Source organism: Rutidosis leptorrhynchoides, chromosome 6 (assembly GCF_046630445.1).
Source record: "Rutidosis leptorrhynchoides isolate AG116_Rl617_1_P2 chromosome 6, CSIRO_AGI_Rlap_v1, whole genome shotgun sequence".
Classification (NCBI taxonomy): domain Eukaryota; kingdom Viridiplantae; phylum Streptophyta; class Magnoliopsida; order Asterales; family Asteraceae; genus Rutidosis; species Rutidosis leptorrhynchoides.
This window is the reverse complement of record NC_092338.1, coordinates 1,485,336-1,505,892: the sequence shown is the minus strand read 5'-3', so window position 1 is coordinate 1,505,892 and position 20,557 is coordinate 1,485,336. Positions and strand designations below refer to the sequence as shown.

The window sequence follows — 20,557 nt, the reverse complement described above, 5'->3', positions numbered from 1 at the left end:
GTACAAATATAGTTAATTAAAATATAGTGTGAAATAAGCCAACTCCCTGTGGAACGAACCGGACTTACTAAAAACTATACTACTCTACGATTAGGTACACTGTCTATAGTGTTGTAGCAAGGTTTAGGTATATCCCATTTGTAAATAAATAATTAAAACTTGTGTAATTGTAACGTATTTCGTATCAAAAATATATAGTATTTCACGTATACCTCGCACGACATCACTCCCCATGGAGAACTACTAGGTCGAATAAACCCTTATCACGTAACTCTTGCAATTGAGTCATCATCTCTTTCATTTCGGATGGGGCCAACCCGTAAGGTGTTTTTGCAATAGGAGTGGCTCCCGATACTAGATCAATTCGGAATTCTACATCTCGCTCGTGTGGAACACCGGGTAATTCATTTACGGAAACACGTCTATAAATTCATTAACTATCGGAACCTTGCTTAATTCAGATGTGGTTCCCGATTTGTTAACCACATGTTCTAAAAAGGCCTGCCATCCGTGCGTCAACAATTGTTTAGCCTTTGCATATGTACATAAAGGTATCGGTTGTCTTCGTCAACTACCATATGTAGTGACCCGAACTTTTCCATGTTTATATATATTAATTTAGATTGATATTTACATGATTAAATGTTTCCAACATGTTAAGCAATCAAACTTGTTAAGACTTGATTAATTGAAATATGGTTCATATAGACAATTGACCACCCAAGTTGACCGGTGATTCACGAACGTTAAAACTTGTAAAAACTATATGATGACATATATATGGATATATATATAGTTAACATGATACTATGATAAGTAAACATATCATTAAGTATATTAACAATGAACTACATATGTAAAAACAAGACTACTAACTTAATGATTTTTAAACGAGACATATATGTAACTATTATCGTTGTAAAGACATTTAATGTATATATATCATATTAAGAGATATTCATACATGATAATATCATGATAATATAATAATTTAAAATCTCATTTGATATTATAAACATTGGGTTAACAACATTTAACAAGATCGTTAACCTAAAGGTTTCAAAACAACACTTACATGTAACGACTAACGATGACTTAACGACTCAGTTAAAATGTATATACATGTAGTGTTTTAATATGTATTTATACACTTTTGAAAGACTTCAATACACTTATCAAAATACTTCTACTTAACAAAAATGCTTACAATTACATCCTCGTTCAGTTTCATCAACAATTCTACTCGTATGCACCCGTATTCGTACTCGTACAATACACAGCTTTTAGATGTATGTACTATTGGTATATACACTCCAATGATCAGCTCTTAGCAGCCCATGTGAGTCACCTAACACATGTGGGAACCATCATTTGGCAACTAGCATGAAATATCTCATAAAATTACAAAAATATGAGTAATCATTCATGACTTATTTACATGAAAACAAAATTACATATCCTTTATATCTAATCCATACACCAACGACCAAAAACACCTACAAACACTTTCATTCTTCAATTTTCTTCATCTAATTGATCTCTCTCAAGTTCTATCTTCAAGTTCTAAGTGTTCTTCATATATTCTACAAGTTCTAGTTACATAAAATCAAGAATACTTTCAAGTTTGCTAGCTCACTTCCAATCTTGTTAGGTGATCATCCAACCTCAAGAAATCTTTGTTTCTTACAGTAGGTTATCATTCTAATACAAGGTAATAATCATATTCAAACTTTGGTTCAATTTCTATAACTATAACAATCTTATTTCAAGTGATGATCTTACTTGAACTTGTTTTCGTGTCATGATTCTGCTTCAAGAACTTCGAGCCATCCAAGGATCCGTTGAAGCTAGATCCATTTTTCTCTTTTCCAGTAGGTTTATCCAAGGAACTTAAGGTAGTAATGATGTTCATAACATCATTCGATTCATACATATAAAGCTATCTTATTCGAAGGTTTAAACTTGTAATCACTAGAACATAGTTTAGTTAATTCTAAACTTGTTCGCAAACAAAAGTTAATCCTTCTAACTTGACTTTTAAAATCAACTAAACACATGTTCTATATCTATATTATATGCTAACTTAATGATTTAAAACCTGGAAACACGAAAAATACCGTAAAACCGGATTTACGCCGTCGTAGTAACACCGCGGGCTGTTTTGGGTTAGTTAATTAAAAACTATTATAAACTTTGATTTAAAAGTTGTTATTCTGAGAAAATGATTTTTATTATGAACATGAAACTATATCCAAAAATTATGGTTAAACTCAAAGTGGAAGTATGTTTTCTAAAATGGTCATCTAGACGTCGTTCTTTCGACTGAAATGACTACCTTTACAAAAATGACTTGTAACTTATTGTTCCGACTATAAACCTATACTTTTTCTGTTTAGATTTATAAAATAGAGTTCAATATGAAACCATAGTAATTTGATTCACTCAAAACGGATTTAAAATGAAGAAGTTATGGGTAAAACAAGATTGGATAATTTTTCTCATTTTAGCTACGTGAAAATTGGTAACAAATCTATTCCAACCATAACTTAATCAACTTGTATTGTATATTATGTAATCTTGAGATACCATAGACACGTATACAATGTTTCGACCTATCATGTCGACACATCTATATATATTTCGGAACAACCATAGACACTCTATATGTGAATGTTGGAGTTAGCTATACAGGGTTGAGGTTGATTCCAAAATATATATAGTTTGAGTTGTGATCAATACTGAGATACGTATACACTGGGTCGTGGATTGATTCAAGATAATATTTATCGATTTATTTCTGTACATCTAACTGTGGACAACTAGTTGTAGGTTACTAACGAGGACAGCTGACTTAATAAACTTAAAACATCAAAATATATTAAAAAGTGTTGTAAATATATTTTAAACATACTTTGATATATATGTATATATTGTTATAGGTTCGTGAATCAACCAGTGGCCAAGTCTTACTTCCCGACGAAGTAAAAATCTGTGAAAGTGAGTTATAGTCCCACTTTTAAAATCTAATATTTTTGGGATGAGAATACATGCAGGTTTTATAAATGATTTACAAAATAGACACAAGTACGTGAAACTACATTCTATGGTTGAATTATCGAAATCGAATATGCCCCTTTTTATTAAGTCTGGTAATCTAAGAATTAGGGAACAGACACCCTAATTGACGCGAATCCTAAAGATAGATCTATTGGGCCTAACAAACCCCATCCAAAGTACCGGATGCTTTAGTACTTTGAAATTTATATCATATCCGAAGGGTGTCCCGGAATGATGGGGATATTCTTATATATGCATCTTGTTAATGTCGGTTACCAGGTGTTCACCATATGAATGATTTTTATCTCTATGTATGGGATGTGTATTGAAATATGAAATCTTGTGGTCTATTATTATGATTTGATATATATAGGTTAAACCTATAACTCACCAACATTTTTGTTGACGTTATAAGCATGTTTATTCTCAGGTGATTATTAAGAGCTTCCGCTGTTGCATACTTAAATAAGGACGAGATTTGGAGTTCATGCTTGTATGATATTGTGTAAAAACTGCATTCAAGAAACTTATTTTGTTGTAACATATTTGTATTGTAAACCATTATGTAATGGTCGTGTGTAAACAGGATATTTTAGATTATCATTATTTGATAATCTACGTAAAGCTTTTTAAACCTTTATTGATGAAATAAAGGTTATGGTTTGTTTTAAAATGAATGCAGTCTTTGAAAAACGTCTCATATAGAGGTCAAAACCTCGCAACGAAATCAATTAATATGGAACATTTTTAATCAATAAGAACGGGACATTTCAGTTGGTATCAGAGCGTTGGTCTTAGAGAACCAGAAAATTTGCATTAGTGTGTCTTATCGAGTTTGTTAGGATGCATTAGTGAGTCTGGACTTCGCCCGTGTTTTCTTTAAAAATGATTGCTTAACATTTTTGTTGGAAACTATATATTTTTAACATATGAATATTATGTGATATATTAATCTCTTAACGTGTTTGACATTATGTGATAGATGTATACCTCTAGAACAAGTCCCATTGACTCACCTAATAATAATGAAGAGTCAAATGTAAATTGGAATGATTCGTGGACTGATTCACAAGTTCCCGAAGAGGAACCGGAAGAAGAGTCGGAACCGGAAGAAGAATCGGAACCGGAAGAAGAATCGGAACCGGATGAAGAAATAGAACCGGTGGGGGAAATAATAAAACGGTTAAGTAAAAGAAAATCCTCAACCAACCGACCAAGGTTAATTATGGTCAATGGTGTTTCCGCCAAGGAAGCAAAATATTGGGAGGATTACCAATTCTCCGATGAATCGGATTCCGACGAGAATTCCGATGATGTTATAGAAATTACCCCAACTGAATTTAAAAAGGCAAAAGAAAATAATAAGGGAAAGGGCATAAAAATAGAGAAATCTAATTCCAACCCCGATGAACTTTATATGTATCGTCAACCCCCGAAGTCCTTAAGTTGTAACAATGACCCGGGAACCTCTAAACCACCAGGTTTTTCTAAACCAATGTGGACAACGACAGTTAGTATTAGGGGAACATCATATATCCCTAGAAACTTGGCAAAACGAACCAAAACCGAAGAAGAAGAAACAAGCGAGTCGGAATAAGATAGTTGTATTCGTGTGGTGTAATATATGTAATATAGTGTGCTTATGCTTTATGATATATGTAAAAATTGCTTGTATTAATAAGTATTTTTTTATGAATCTAACTCTTGTCTATTTTACAGTTTAAAAACACAAAATGGATAGACAACCCAATATTTTAAGAGACCTACCCGGAGACATGATTGATGAAATCTTGTCTAGAGTCGGTCAGAATTCTTCGGCACAACTATTTAAGGCGAGATCAGTTTGTAAGACATTCGAAGAACGTTCCAAGAATGCCTTGGTTTATAAAAGGCTTTCGTTCGAAAGATGGGGGATATCACATTGGGAAATCCATAAGTTACGATGTGTTTACTTTGACGCATATATTGCGGGGAACCCAAATGCTATTTTACGCAATGGGTTAATAAATTATTTTGACTCAATATATCCGAATATTGGACTTCGTGTTTTAGAAAAAGCGGCTAACATGCAACATAAAGAAGCATGTTATGCTTACGGATTAGTAATGTTCGCTTCTCACCAAAGTGAGAACAAGAACATCGGGCTACAACTATTAAACAAAACGTTCCCACAAGTGACGGAGTCGGTAATTGGGGTAAGAAATGAGGTTTTTAGATTGTTACGGGACTGTTGGACATTACGTAACCCTCGTCCCTTTGACGACGTTACAACACGCTGTCTTATCAACGGCCATAACGGTTATGTTCCACAAGACCAAGGATGGGAAGTAATCCTAGTAAAACCAGAATGCATGACTTGTTTCTGGACGTATGAATTACGTGTCTTTATTGCCTTTGTTGAACGACTTGTGTACTAGCTAGAATTATCTTCACAACCATCTTGTATCAAATTTATTGTGTGCTATATTTCATGCTATATGTAAAATAAGCGGTATTGTAAGTTTGTAAAATATTGTGTAAAAGTTTGAACGCGAAATATTATTATAATCAGTTTTTCATATAGAATTGTAGTAGTTGAATTGTATATTAGCTACTAAGTATGAACTTAACGGGTAGGTACTACCCGAATTTAAACTTATAAAACGCTAATATGAAGAAAAAGCTTTTATAAATGAGTTCATATTATGCTACGAAATACTATTAACTACTCTTAATATTCTGTATGATTAACTTGTTCCATTTGACTATTTTGAAGGAAATGGCACCGACTACTCGACACACCGTGAATATGAATGAAGAGGAATTCCGTACTTTTCTAGCTTCAAACATAGCCGCAGTACAGGCTGCGCTACATACCAACAATAACCTTGGATCTAGCAGTACAGGAAATCGTGTAGGATGCACCTACAAAGAATTCACTGCCTGCAAACCTTTGGAATTTGATGGAACCGAAGGACCGATCGGATTGAAACGGTGGACCGAGAAGGTCGAATCGGTGTTTGCCATAAGTAAGTGTACTGAAGAGGACAAAGTGAAGTACGCTACGCATACCTTCACAGGTTCTGCGTTAACATGGTGGAATACCTATCTAGAGCAAGTGGGACAAGACGATGCGTACGCACTACCGTGGTCTGCATTCAAGCACTTGATGAACGAGAAGTACCGTCCCGGAACCGAGGTCAATAAGCTCAAGACAGAACTTAGAGGGTTACGAACCCAAGGATTTGATATTACCACGTACGAAAGACGATTCACAGAATTGTGCCTATTGTGTCCGGGAGCATTCGAAGATGAGGAAGAGAAGATCGACGCGTTTGTGAAAGGATTACCGGAAAGAATCCAAGAAGATATAAGTTCACACGAGCCTGCCTCCATACAACAGGCATGTAGAATGGCTCACAAACTAGTGAACCAGATTGAAGAAAGAATTAAAGAACAGACTGCTGAAGAGGCCAATGTGAAGCAAGTCAAAAGAAAGTGGGAGGAAAACGGTGATAAGAATCACCAATACAACAAAAACAGCAATTACAACAATAATCGCAACAATTATCCCAACAATTGCAACATCAATCGCAACTACAACAAATGGCCCAACAACAACAACAACAACAACAACAACAACAACAACAACTACTACTACAACAATCATCCCAACAACAATAATAACCGCAACAACAACAACAATCAGAAGCAGCTATGCCAAAGGTGTGAAAAGTATCACTCGGGGTTCTGCACCAAATTTTGCAACAAGTGTAAAAGAAATGGTCATAGCGCGGCGAAGTGTGAGGTCTACGGACCAGGGGTTAATAGAACGAAAGGAACAAATGGTGTCGGAACGAGTAATGGCAGAGCAAGTAGTGTCGGAGCAAGTTATGCCAATGTAGTTTGTTATAAATGTGGAAAACCGGGCCACATTATTAGAAATTGCCCGAACCAGGAGAACACGAATGGACAAGGCCGCGGAAGAGTTTTCAATATTAATGCGGTAGAGGCACAGGAAGACCCGGAGCTTTTTACGGGTACGTTTCTTATTGACAATAAATCTGCTTACGTTTTATTTGATTCGGGTGCGAATAGAAGCTATATGAGTAGAGATTTTTGTGCTAAATTAAGTTGTCCATTGATGCCTTTGAATAGTAAATTTTTACTCGAATTAGCAAATGGTAAATTAATTTCAGCAGATAATATATGTCGGAATCGAGAAATTAAACTGGTTAGCGAAACATTTAAGATTGATTTGATACCAGTAGAGTTAGGGAGTTTTGATGTGATAATCGGTATGGACTAGTTGAAAGAAGTGAAAGCAGAGATCGTTTATTACAAAAATACAATTCGCATTATACGAGAAAAAGGAAAACCCTTAATGGTGTACGGAGAAAAGGGCAACATGAAGCTACATCTTATTAGTAATTTGAAGGCACAAAAACTAATAAGAAAAGGTTGCTATGCTGTTGTAGCACACGTCGAGAAAGTACAAACTGAAGAAAAGAGCATCAATGATGTTCCCATTGCAAAATAATTTTTCGATGTATTTCCGAAAGAATTACCGGGATTACCCCCACATCGATCCGTTGAATTTCAAATAGATCTTGTACCAGGAGCTGCACCAATAGCTCGTGCTCCTTACAGACTCGCACCCAGCGAGATGAAAGAACTACAAAGCCAATTACAAGAACTTTTAGAGCGTGGTTTCATTCGACCAAGCACATCACCGTGGGGAGCTCCTGTTTTGTTTGTCAAGAAGAAAGATGGTACATTCAGGTTGTGTATCGACTACCGAGAGTTGAACAAACTTACCATCAAGAACCGCTACCCACTACCGAGAATCGACGACTTATTTGATCAACTACAAGGCTCGTCTGTTTATTCAAAGATTGACTTACGTTTTGGGTATCATCAAATGCGGGTGAAAGAAGATGATATTCCAAAGACTGCTTTCAGAACACGTTACGGTCATTACGAGTTTATGGTCATGCCGTTTGGTTTAACTAATGCACCAGCTGTGTTCATGGACCTTATGAACCGAGTGTGTGGACCATACCTTGACAAGTTTGTCATTGTTTTCATTGATGACATACTTATTTACTCAAAGAATGACCAAGAACACGGTGAACATTTGAGAAAGGTGTTAGAAGTATTGAGGAAGGAAGAATTGTACGCTAAGTTTTCAAAGTGTGCATTTTGGTTGGAAGAAGTTCAATTCCTCGGTCACATAGTGAACAAAGAAGGTATTAAGGTGGATCCGGCAAAGATAGAAACTGTTGAAAAGTGGGAAACCCCGAAAACTCCGAAACACATACGCCAGTTTTTAGGACTAGCTGGTTACTACAGAAGGTTCATCCAAGACTTTTCCAGAATAGCAAAACCCTTGACTGCATTAACGCATAAAGGGAAGAAATTTGAATGGAATGATGAACAAGAGAAAGCGTTTCAGTTATTGAAGAAAAAGCTAACTACGGCACCTATATTGTCATTGCCTGTAGGGAATGATGATTTTGTGATTTATTGTGACGCATCAAAGCAAGGTCTCGGTTGTGTATTAATGCAATGAACGAAGGTGATTGCTTATGCGTCTAGATAATTGAAGATTCACGAACAAAATTATACGACGCATGATTTGGAATTAGGCGCGGTTGTTTTTGCATTAAAGACTTGGAGGCACTACTTATATGGGATCAAAAGTATTATATATACCGACCACAAAAGTCTTCAACACATATTTAATCAGAAACAACTGAATATGAGGCAGCGTAGGTGGATTGAATTATTGAATGATTACGACTTTGAGATTCGTTACCACCCGGGGAAGGCAAATGTGGTAGCCGATGCCTTGAGCAGGAAGGACAGAGAACCCATTCGAGTAAAATCTATGAATATAATGATTCATAATAACCTTACTACGCAAATAAAGGAGGCGCAACAAGGAGTTTTAAAAGAGGGAAATTTAAAGGATGAAATACCCAAAGGATCGGAGAAGCATCTTAATATTCGGGAAGATGGAACCCGGTATAGGGCTGAAAGGATTTGGGTACCAAAATTTGGAGATATGAGAGAAATGGTACTTAGAGAAGCTCATAAAACCAGATACTCAATACATCCTGGAACGGGAAAGATGTACAAGGATCTCAAGAAACATTTTTGGTGGCCGGGTATGAAAGCCGATGTTGCTAAATACGTAGCAGAATGTTTGACGTGTTCTAAGGTCAAAGCTGAGCATCAGAAACCATCAGGTCTACTTCAATAACCCGAAATCCCGGAATGGAAATGGGAAAACATTACCATGGATTTCATCACTAAATTGCCAAGGACTGCAAGTGGTTTTGATACTATTTGGGTAATAGTTGATCGTCTCACCAAATCAGCACATTTCCTGCCAATAAGAGAAGATGACAAGATGGAGAAGTTAGCACGACTGTATTTGAAGGAAGTCGTCTCCAGACATGGAATACCTATCTCTATTATCTCTGATAGGGATGGCAGATTTATTTCAAGATTCTGGCAGACATTACTGCAAGCATTAGGAACTCGTCTAGACATGAGTACTGCCTATCATCCACAAACTGATGGGTAGAGCAAAAGGATGATACAAACGCTTGAAGACATGCTACGAGCATGTGTTATTGATTTCGTAAACAGTTGGGATCGACATCTACCGTTAGCAGAATTTTCCTACAACAACAGCTACCATTCAAGCATTGAGATGGCGCCGTTTGAAGCACTTTATGGTAGAAAGTGCAGGTCTCCGATTTGTTGGAGTGAAGTGGGGGATAGACAGATTACGGGTCCGGAGATTATACAAGAAACTACCGAGAAGATCATCCAAATTCAACAACGGTTGAAAATCGCCCAAAGTCGACAAAAGAGCTACGCTGACATTAAAAGAAAAGATATAGAATTTGAAATTGGAGAGATGGTCATGCTTAAAGTTGCACCTTGGAAAGGCGTTGTTCGATTTGGTAAACGAGGGAAATTAAATCCAAGGTATATTGGACCATTCAAGATTATTGATCGTGTCGGACCAGTAGCTTACCGACTTGAGTTACCTCAACAACTCGCGGCTGTACATAACACTTTCCACGTCTCGAATTTGAAGAAATGTTTTGCTAAAGAAGATCTCACTATTCCGTTAGATGAAATCCAAATCAACGAAAAACTTCAATTCATCGAAGAACCCGTCGAAATAATGGATCGTGAGGTTAAAAGACTTAAGCAAAACAAGATACCAATTGTTAAGGTTCGATGGAATGCTCGTAGAGGACCCAAGTTCACCTGGGAGTGTGAAGATCAGATAAAGAAGAAATACCCGCATCTATTTCCAGAAGATTCATCAACACCTTCAACAGCTTAAAATTTCGGGACGAAATTTATTTAACGGGTAGGTACTGTAGTGACCCGAACTTTTCCATGTTTATATATATTAATTTAGATTGATATTTACATGATTAAATGTTTCCAACATGTTAAACAATCAAACTTGTTAAGACTTGATTAATTGAAATATGTTTCATATAGACAATTGACCACCCAAGTTGACCGGTGATTCACGAACATTAAAACTTGTAAAAACTATATGATGACATATATATGGATATATATATAGTTAACATGATACTATGATAAGTAAACATATCATTAAGTATATTAACAATGAACTACATATGTAAAAACAAGACTACTAACTTAATGATTTTTAAACGAGACATATATGTAACTATTATCGTTGTAAAGACATTTAATGTATATATATCATATTAAGAGATATTCATACATGATAATATCATGATAATATAATAATTTAAAATCTCATTTGATATTATAAACATTGGGTTAACAACATTTAACAAGATCGTTAACCTAAAGGTTTCAAAACAACACTTACATGTAACGACTAACGATGACTTAACGACTCAGTTAAAATGTATATACATGTAGTGTTTTAATATGTATTTATACACTTTTGAAAGACTTCAATACACTTATCAAAATACTTCTACTTAACAAAAATGCTTACAATTACATCCTCGTTCAGTTTCATCAACAATTCTACTCGTATGCACCCGTATTCGTACTCGTACAATACACAGCTTTTAGATGTATGTACTATTGGTATATACACTCCAATGATCAGCTCTTAGCAGCCCATATGAGTCACCTAACACATGTGGGAACCATCATTTGGCAACTAGCATGAAATATCTCATAAAATTACAAAAATATGAGTAATCATTCATGACTTATTTACATGAAAACGAAATTACATATCCTTTATATCTAATCCATACACCAACGACCAAAAACACCTACAAACACTTTCATTCTTCAATTTTCTTCATCTAATTGATCTCTCTCAAGTTCTATCTTCAAGTTCTAAGTGTTCTTCATATATTTTACAAGTTCTAGTTACATAAAATCAAGAATACTTTCAAGTTTGCTAGCTCACTTCCAATCTTGTAAGGTGATCATCCAACCTCAAGAAATCTTTGTTTCTTCCAGTAGGTTATCATTCTAATACAAGGTAATAATCATATTCAAACTTTGGTTCAATTTCTATAACTATAACAATCTTATTTCAAGTGATGATCTTACTTGAACTTGTTTTCGTGTCATGATTCTGCTTCAAGAACTTCGAGCCATCCAAGGATCCGTTGAAGCTAGATCCATTTTTCTCTTTTCCAGTAGGTTTATCCAAGGAACTTAAGGTAGTAATGATGTTCATAACATCATTCGATTCATACATATAAAGCTATCTTATTCGAAGGTTTAAACTTGTAATCACTAGAACATAGTTTAGTTAATTCTAAACTTGTTCGCAAACAAAAGTTAATCCTTCTAACTTGACTTTTAAAATCAACTAAACACATGTTCTATATCTATATGATATGCTAACTTAATGATTTAAAACCTGGAAACACGAAAAATACCGTAAAACCGGATTTACGCCGTCGTAGTAACACCGCGGGCTGTTTTGGGTTAGTTAATTAAAAACTATTATAAACTTTGATTTAAAAGTTGTTATTCTGAGAAAATGATTTTTATTATGAACATGAAACTATATCCAAAAATTATGGTTAAACTCAAAGTGGAAGTATGTTTTCTAAAATGGTCATCTAGACGTCGTTCTTTCGACTAAAATGACTACCTTTACAAAAATGACTTGTAACTTATTGTTCCGACTATAAACCTATACTTTTTCTGTTTATATTCATAAAATAGAGTTCAATATGAAACCATAGCAATTTGATTCACTCAAAACGGATTTAAAATGAAGAAGTTATGGGTAAAACAAGATTGGATAATTTTTCTCATTTTAGCTACGTGAAAATTGGTAACAAATCTATTCCAACCATAACTTAATCAACTTGTATTGTATATTATGTAATCTTGAGATACCATAAACACGTATACAATGTTTCGACCTATCATGTCGACACATCTATATATATTTCGGAACAACCATAGACACTCTATATGTGAATGTTGGAGTTAGCTATACAGGGTTGAGGTTGATTCCAAAATATATATAGTTTGAGTTGTGATCAATACTGAGATACGTATACACTGGGTTGTGGATTGATTCAAGATAATATTTATCAATTTATTTCTGTACATCTAACTGTGGACAACTAGTTGTAGGTTACTAACGAGGACAGCTGACTTAATAAACTTAAAACATCAAAATATATTAAAAAGTGTTGTAAATATATTTTAAACATACTTTGATATATATGTATATATTGTTATAGGTTCGTGAATCAACCAGTGGCCAAGTCTTACTTCCCGACGAAGTAAAAATCTGTGAAAGTGAGTTATAGTCCCACTTTTAAAATCTAATATTTTTGGGATGAGAATACATGCAGGTTTTATAAATGATTTACAAAATAGACACAAGTACGTGAAACTACATTCTATGGTTGAATTATCGAAATCGAATATGCCCCTTTTTATTAAGTCTGGTAATCTAAGAATTAGGGAACAGACACCCTAATTGACGCGAATCCTAAAGATAGATCTAATGGGCCTAACAAACCCCATCCAAAGTACCGGATGCTTTAGTACTTTGAAATTTATATCATATCCGAAGGGTGTCCCGGAATGATGGGGATATTCTTATATATGCATCTTGTTAATGTCGGTTACCAGGTGTTCACCATATGAATGATTTTTATCTCTATGTATGGGATGTGTATTGAAATATGAAATCTTGTGGTCTATTATTATGATTTGATATATATAGGTTAAACCTATAACTCACCAACATTTTTGTTGACGTTTTAAGCATGTTTATTCTCAGGTGATTATTAAGAGCTTCCGCTGTCGCATACTTAAATAAGGACGAGATTTGGAGTCCATGCTTGTATGATATTGTGTAAAAACTGCATTCAAGAAACTTATTTTGTTGTAACATATTTGTATTGTAAACCATTATGTAATGGTCGTGTGTAAACAGGATATTTTAGATTATCATTATTTGATAATCTACGTAAAGCTTTTTAAACCTTTATTGATGAAATAAAGGTTATGGTTTGTTTTAAAATGAATGCAGTCTTTGAAAAACGTCTCATATAGAGGTCAAAACCTCGCAACGAAATCAATTAATATGGAACGTTTTTAATCAATAAGAACGGGACATTTCACCATAAATGGTGGTAACTCTCCCATTGGGTGTGCACACATGAATAATCTTCTTCGGACAATTAATATACCCCTCATTAGGACCAAGCCAGTCCATACCTACAATTACATGAAACTCTCCCAATTGCATGAGAATTAGATCTATAGAAATCTCATCATTATCAATTACAATAGTACATCCCTTATAGACTTTGGTAACTCTAACAGTTTTATCATTAGCTACTTCTACATCTAACGGGTTCTTTAATTTACACACGGGTACATTAAAATTTTTACAAAATTTTGAAGAAACAAAAGACCTCGATGAACCACAATCAAACAAAACATTGGCGGGCATATAATTTACGATAAATGTACCTATCACAACGTCGTGTGACTCCTTTGCTTCTTCGGTTGTGATTTGATAGACACGGGGCCGAGGTTTGACATCACCCGCACCCGGTTCTCTTTTGATTGCTTTTCTTTCAACCCCTTCCGACTCATTCTTTTTGTATTCGGGACATTCGGCCATGACATCTCCTTCTTTAGAACAATAAAAACATTTCACCTTACCCCTACACTCGGCCGCTTTATGACCCCTTCTTCCACACTTAAAACATGCATTTGTCCCCACTCTACACTCCCCTTGATGATGTTTACCACACTTCCCACAAGTTTTCATTTCCTTTGCACTTCCTTTTCCCGAGTTAAATGGTTGTTTTTGGCTTATGTGGCGACCCGGAATCATGTTTAGCCTTTTTCGGGCTAAAACCTTTAGAACTTGTTTCCGAGTCAACCTTTCTTTTCAATGCCGCCTTTTTCTTAATATCATTTTCTCGATTCAAAGCTTTATTCATCAAATCGGCAAGTGTTGCACAAGCACCCACATCAATAAATTCACTTATCTCGGGGTTAAGTTTCTCACGGTAGTGCTCCTTAGGAGATCAAGATTTGCCAAATATTTGGGGCAGAAACGCGACTTATCATTAAATTCACCATTAAATTTCATTAACGATTTATCCCCTTGAGAAATATTGAGGAACTCTTGCTTCAACTTAGTTACCTCCGCTGGTGGGGCAAATTGTCTCATGAACCGTTTCCAGAAGTCGGCCCATGATATTTTCGACGCTTCTTCTTTTCCAAGAGATTTTGACACAGAATCCCACCACTCATGCCCCCTACCTTTCATTTGATGAGCAGCATAAATTACCTTTAAATGTTCGGGGCATGAGCACAACATGAAAGTTTCCTCAATTTCATCAATCCACCTTTCGCTAATCAATGGGCTGGACTCCCATGAAAAACCAGGGGACTACATGCGGAGAAGCTTTTAAATTCAAAATGTTCATTCTTTTTCTCTTTAGGAACTTCACGTTCCTCAATCCGAACCCCACTACCTCCTTCACCCCTAAGAACCGGGTGTTTAGAGGCAAACGCCTCGAGTTTGGTGTCTAACATCTTCTCCATTTTCTTTTCCATTTCTCCTAAGAGAACCGACCCATATTGCAGAAAGGCCTCTTTTATTTGATCGGCTAGGTTAACATTACCCGTCGCATTATCATCTCTCTCATCACTTTCAGTACTAACCGGTGTGTGGACACGCTCATCTTCACTTTCTTGATTAACATCTTGATCAGGGGTTGACATTTCTTCTTACCGAAAGTAAAAAAAAAAAAAAAAAAAAAAAAAAAAATCAAAACTTTGAATCTTATAGCATTCTTTTCCAATAAAATAATCATATTCATTTCTATAGTGACTCGTTCATCATTCATGGTCACGGTGAATTTCCATGCGTCTCGTGATGACATAAAGGTGTTGGCCAAGCGTCTTTATATCCCCGCAATTCGCACTTAGTTCACCGAGAATCCACTCATTTTTGAAACGAATCCTATCATTCATAAGCAACATACAGTCCACTAGCATCGTTTCGTTATCCTATGGAGCATGGCAATTTAAAATTCTTACGCAAGTCCTAACCGCTTGTACATTCAAAAATTCGGTTTAAGCCTAGATAACCCTATAGTGGATTATCCAAGTCTCTTAAACCATAGCTCTGATACCAATTTGAGACGCCCTTAAACCCGCAAACTTTTTTTTTTTTACACTGGCACACCGTGCAAAGTCAGGTGTGTTCAAATCAAAGATCAAGTGGCATGCCGTGCCACATTTTGGCACACCGTGCCAAGTCAGGTCTGTTCAAATTAAAGGTCAAGTTGCATGCCGTGCCACATTTTGGCACACCGTGCCAAGTCAGGTCTGTTCAAATCAAAGGTCAAGTGGCATGTCGTGCCACATTTTTTGGCACACCGTGCCAGTTCCGGGCTGATAAGAAAAACAAGTTCAAGGGGCATGTCGTGCCACCCTTTTGGCACTCCGTGCCATATCTGGTGGATCACAACCCTTTTCGTCCGGTTAAATGTCCATTTCAATACCATTGTGCACCATTCAAATACCACATGTTTTAACTTCAAATAATACATCACACCAACCCTTCAAAACTATTTAGACGTTTACAAATAACCATTTCAAACAAAAGACACAACCACTCGATTTCCAACAAAATACATTCTTGACCCAAGGCGTCTAACAAGCGGTAAATCAAAAGCATTAGGTAATCGAGACTTGCATACCACTTACTCTATGCCAAATGCTACGCTAGTCTTGAGTTGGTTCTTTACCTTCACGATGCTTACGAGGTCCTACAAAACACGTCAACATAAAATGGGTAAGCAATACGCTTAGTGAGTGTATAGCGAGTAATAGACCATAACCTTAACTTAGCATCATTACACATAGGATATCATTCACATATTCGGATTCGGATTCTTAACTTTACAAACATCATTAATCTTACAAGGGTCTCACCGAAGTTTAATCACTTGCATCGTTAAACTTACAAGTACTTAACTGAAGCCTCGTACTTGCATCTTAAATCTTACAAGTGCTAGATCAAAGTCTCACACTTGCATCATTAAACTTACCAGTGTTTGATCGAAATCTCGCACTTGCATCATTAATCTTACAAGTGTCGACCAAAGTCCCACACTTGCATCATTCATTTATCCTACGCACATTCATACCATCGTACTTAATTCATTAATTCCCTTATGACCATAAGTGACCTCTTGCACGGATGCAATCCGGAACACTTATGAGCATATCATACCCGCCCAAATTACCCCCATACAACTCACCTTGTCCTTGAGCTAAGCTTGAGTGTTTCCAACTTCATCCTCTTGATTAGCACCTAAATATATGCTAATCACATTAACACTTACACTCTTAAATCACTAAGATAAACTTTCAATAACAACTTTAATCTCTTAACTTAACACTCTCTTGAGTGACTCATAGCTAACAATTAAACTCTTCCCAAAATCTTCTCAAAAATCAAGTTTAAAATTTCATTGACACATTTTCACAAACACCTTGTGTGCATAAACATACTTTGTTCTTAAATCATTACCACAACAAGACTTACTTCCATAATTCCACTTATATGCTCAAATTATGAACAACTATATCTAAATATCATAGGAATTCAATTACCACAATAACATGTACAAGAAACCTTCAATTTATTAACAATCCATCATTAATTTCTCCCAAAAACTAACTTTTGTAAACCCACCAAACTCAAATCCGAATTTGGCTAAGACTTAAGATGATTAGACTTTAAGAATGATAATAAAACACCATTTAAACACAACTTTTACCAATGTCAAGTATATAAATCTTACCTAAAAGTTCTTCTCAAGAATTCTAGTTGAAATGATGAAAAGAGAGTGTTGATGATGATTTTCTTGCTTCTATTATAGCTTACACACCTTTAATTTCTCAAATTTAAACTTGCATGAAGAGAATCACTAGATTTGAAGGTTCTTGATTTTTGGTGTTAAACTCGTTCTTTCTTTTTGCTCTCCATTTCCAGACACAACCTAATGAGCTTCCAACTCTCAATCCCTTATTTGACATAATAACTATGGCTAGTTGGCAACTTAGATCCCTCCCCACTATTTCTTAGTTTAGGTGGTCCTTAACCTAATTAACCTTAACTTTTACTTACTTGCAATTGCTAGTCCTTTATAAACAATATCTCATTTTAACACAAAATAAAATAAGGTTAATTAAATTCTAACTCAACTTTTCATAATAAAATAATACCTTAAAATTTGGGGTATTACATGCGGGAGATAAACGCGTGGATGGTTTAGTCTCCCATGGGTGAACCAGAACTGCTGTTGTAAGACCCGTTTATTCGTAAGACGTATAACGAATATATATATATATATATATATATATATATATATATATATATATATATATATATATATATATATATATATATATATATATATATATATATATATATATATATATATATATATATATATATATGTATCGAGTATGTATATATGTTGCATGTACGTAAATAGAGTACGAGAGTGATCGAAGGGTTGTTTTACGTGTTCTAAAGTGCATGTACGTTGCACGAATGAAGAGTTCAAAGCGTGTACGAGAGGAAGGGTTCTAGTACGCGAAAAATGTACAAAACACACTAGGTCGCGGCGTGGCCTAGTGGGATCGCGGCGCGTCATTTAACTCGAATCAAGATCAGTTTTCATGCAAACAAGACCACCAGACCACGACTAAGGTCGCGGCGCGACGATACTAGGTGACTGGTTTCGGATTTCTCGATTTTAAGGGTTTCTAGGGGCATTTTGGTCATTTCACGTGTGTGCCAGATTTGTGTCCATAACCCTCATCCACCCATTTCATTTTCTTATTTTCTTTTTCATTTTTCTTCCACCTTTTCTCTCAAAACATAAATACTTCAAATCATTCAAAAGAGATTTTGGAAAGAAAGAAGCGGGATTCGATCGAGAGCGTAAGAGGCAACCTTGTTCTCCCCGTTCTTAGCTACAATTTGATACTAGTGGTAAGATCTAACTCCGAATTTCGTTTTCGTGTTCATCACCTAAATTTAGGGCTTTTAATTGTATGTTCAAAAGTGGAACCCCACTAGTTGTTAATGGAAGATGATAACTAGGATTCGGGTTTATTGGTGTTGTAGGCGGGTTTCGGGTTTGGTGAGCAAGTTTATACATGTGAGACTTGTAATGAGTGTAATCACTAGTATTTAGTGATTATTGAAGTAATGAAAACCTTTTGTGTTTGATTGGTTGACTAATTTTAAATAGTGTCAAAATTAGGGTTTGATGATTTTGTGCCCGATTGTCGATTTAGTTGACTTTATAAACTTAAAATGAGTCAAGTTAAAGTATAAACTTGTAATTGGGGGTATTTTGAAGTCAAAACTTGTAAATGTGAGAATTTGACTATGTTAAGGGTCAAAATGGGTTTTCAAGTGAAAAACGAGTTAAAATGCGTTCGAGTGCTTAAGTTGGTATATTTAGGTATTTTGGGTACGCGGGATTTGGTCTTGTTGGTTTTGAATATTCAAGTACCGTTAAAAGTGCAAAAGGGCGTGATTTGCACTTGTTGTTCATTTGGGCGGGTCGAGAGCCCAAATGAGTTTGTATTGATGATTTTGTGATAAATGGATTAGGTACGTTTCATTGGCGGAGCAACGGATTTGGCTTGTTTTCATCAAGATTTCAAGGTGAGTGAAATAGTTATACATGTATGTATATAATTTGTTTGCTTGTGCGCGATGTGCACAATAGCCGGGTTTTGATGCACATCGATGCGACGATAGCCGTTTGGACACCTTTGGGAATAGTGACACAATAACCGGGTTTTGTGCACTACATGCGACATAAGGTTTGTGGAACCGACATAATTATTATAATGCGATTATTTGACCATGAGTCATATAGCCGTTTCGTGACTATAGATGTGTGGCATAGCCGTTTTGTCCATATTTAATAATTGTGCACATAGCCGTTTTGTGCACATGGTATGAGTATTAGCTTGTCTATACCCACCAGATGATCAAGTGATGCCATAGCCATTTTGGAACACTTTGGGTAACACCATAGCCGTTTTGGGATACCTCGGGGTTAGCGAGTTTTGGGCGCTAACCGAATAGCCGGTTCTTATGCATACGATGATCAAATGATGCCATAGCAATTTTGGAACACTTGGGGTGATGCCATAGCCGTTTTGGAACACCTCGAGGGTTAGCATACCATAGACGTTTTGGGCGCTAACGGTTGTTATGAACACCAATGGGAAATTCGAGTACCATTCACTTGTACGATGAAGGCTATAATTGTTGATGTTAGCATTTAATTATTATTATGATTATTATGCTAATGATGTTGCTAGTTGTACGATTTTGATGATGCTAGCTTGCGCGAATTGATATACGTGGTAATTGCGGTACGATTGACGTTACTAGCTTTTATGCTTTGATAAACGAGGTATTGTGGTAAGATTGATGATGCTAGTTTCTTACGCTTTGACATGCGGGACTAATGTGTGGTTTGGGTAAAGGAGTGCAAGTAGGTAAATTATATATGTAGGTGTATAATTATTGCATTCACTAAGCATTAGCTTACCCTCTCGTTGTTGATATTTTTATAGGTTCGCGTGATGGCGGCTCGGGTAAGCGTGGGGATTAGAGATCTTGGCTAGGTTGCTATAGAAGATCTCGCTTTTGGTTTTGATTAGGATTGGGTAGTGTATCCCCAATCACCATGCTCGGTTTGTTGTAAAAGTAACTAGTCGGGTCATATGATGTATATCGATTTAGTCAAGTGGGTCATGAGTAATAACCGATTTATGATTTAACTAACTTATTCATGTATTAAGGAGTTTAAATTATTATTGTATGTTTTTAAGCTCGTTAAACTTACTTTGATAACAAATACGTTTTGGAAATTGTTTAATGGGACCTAAGGTGCTATTTAATGTATATTAAAAA

The 20,557-nt window shown here is 35.7% G+C and overlaps 1 protein-coding gene across 1 annotated transcript; it reads right to left on the bottom strand.

Annotated features, from left to right (window-relative positions):
• Positions 1–223: 223 nt before the first annotated feature.
• On the bottom strand, positions 224–14,350 carry LOC139852122 (uncharacterized). Its single transcript, XM_071841348.1, has 2 exons — positions 13,761–14,350; positions 224–422 (listed from the first exon to the last, which is right to left on the bottom strand). The coding sequence occupies exons 1-2, from the start codon at positions 14,348–14,350 to the stop codon at positions 224–226; spliced, it is 789 nt and encodes a 262-aa protein (XP_071697449.1).
• Between the last annotated feature and the right edge of the window lie 6,207 nt (positions 14,351–20,557).

Coding starts and splice junctions, on each gene's coding strand:
- LOC139852122 (XM_071841348.1), bottom strand. CDS start 14,350: ATGAAAACTTGTGGGAAGTGTGGTAAACATCATCAAGGGGAGTGTAGA. Junction 423..13,760: donor TGGCTTGGTCCTAATGAGGG/GTATATTAATTG, acceptor ATGAATTTATAG/ACGTGTTTCCGTAAATGAAT.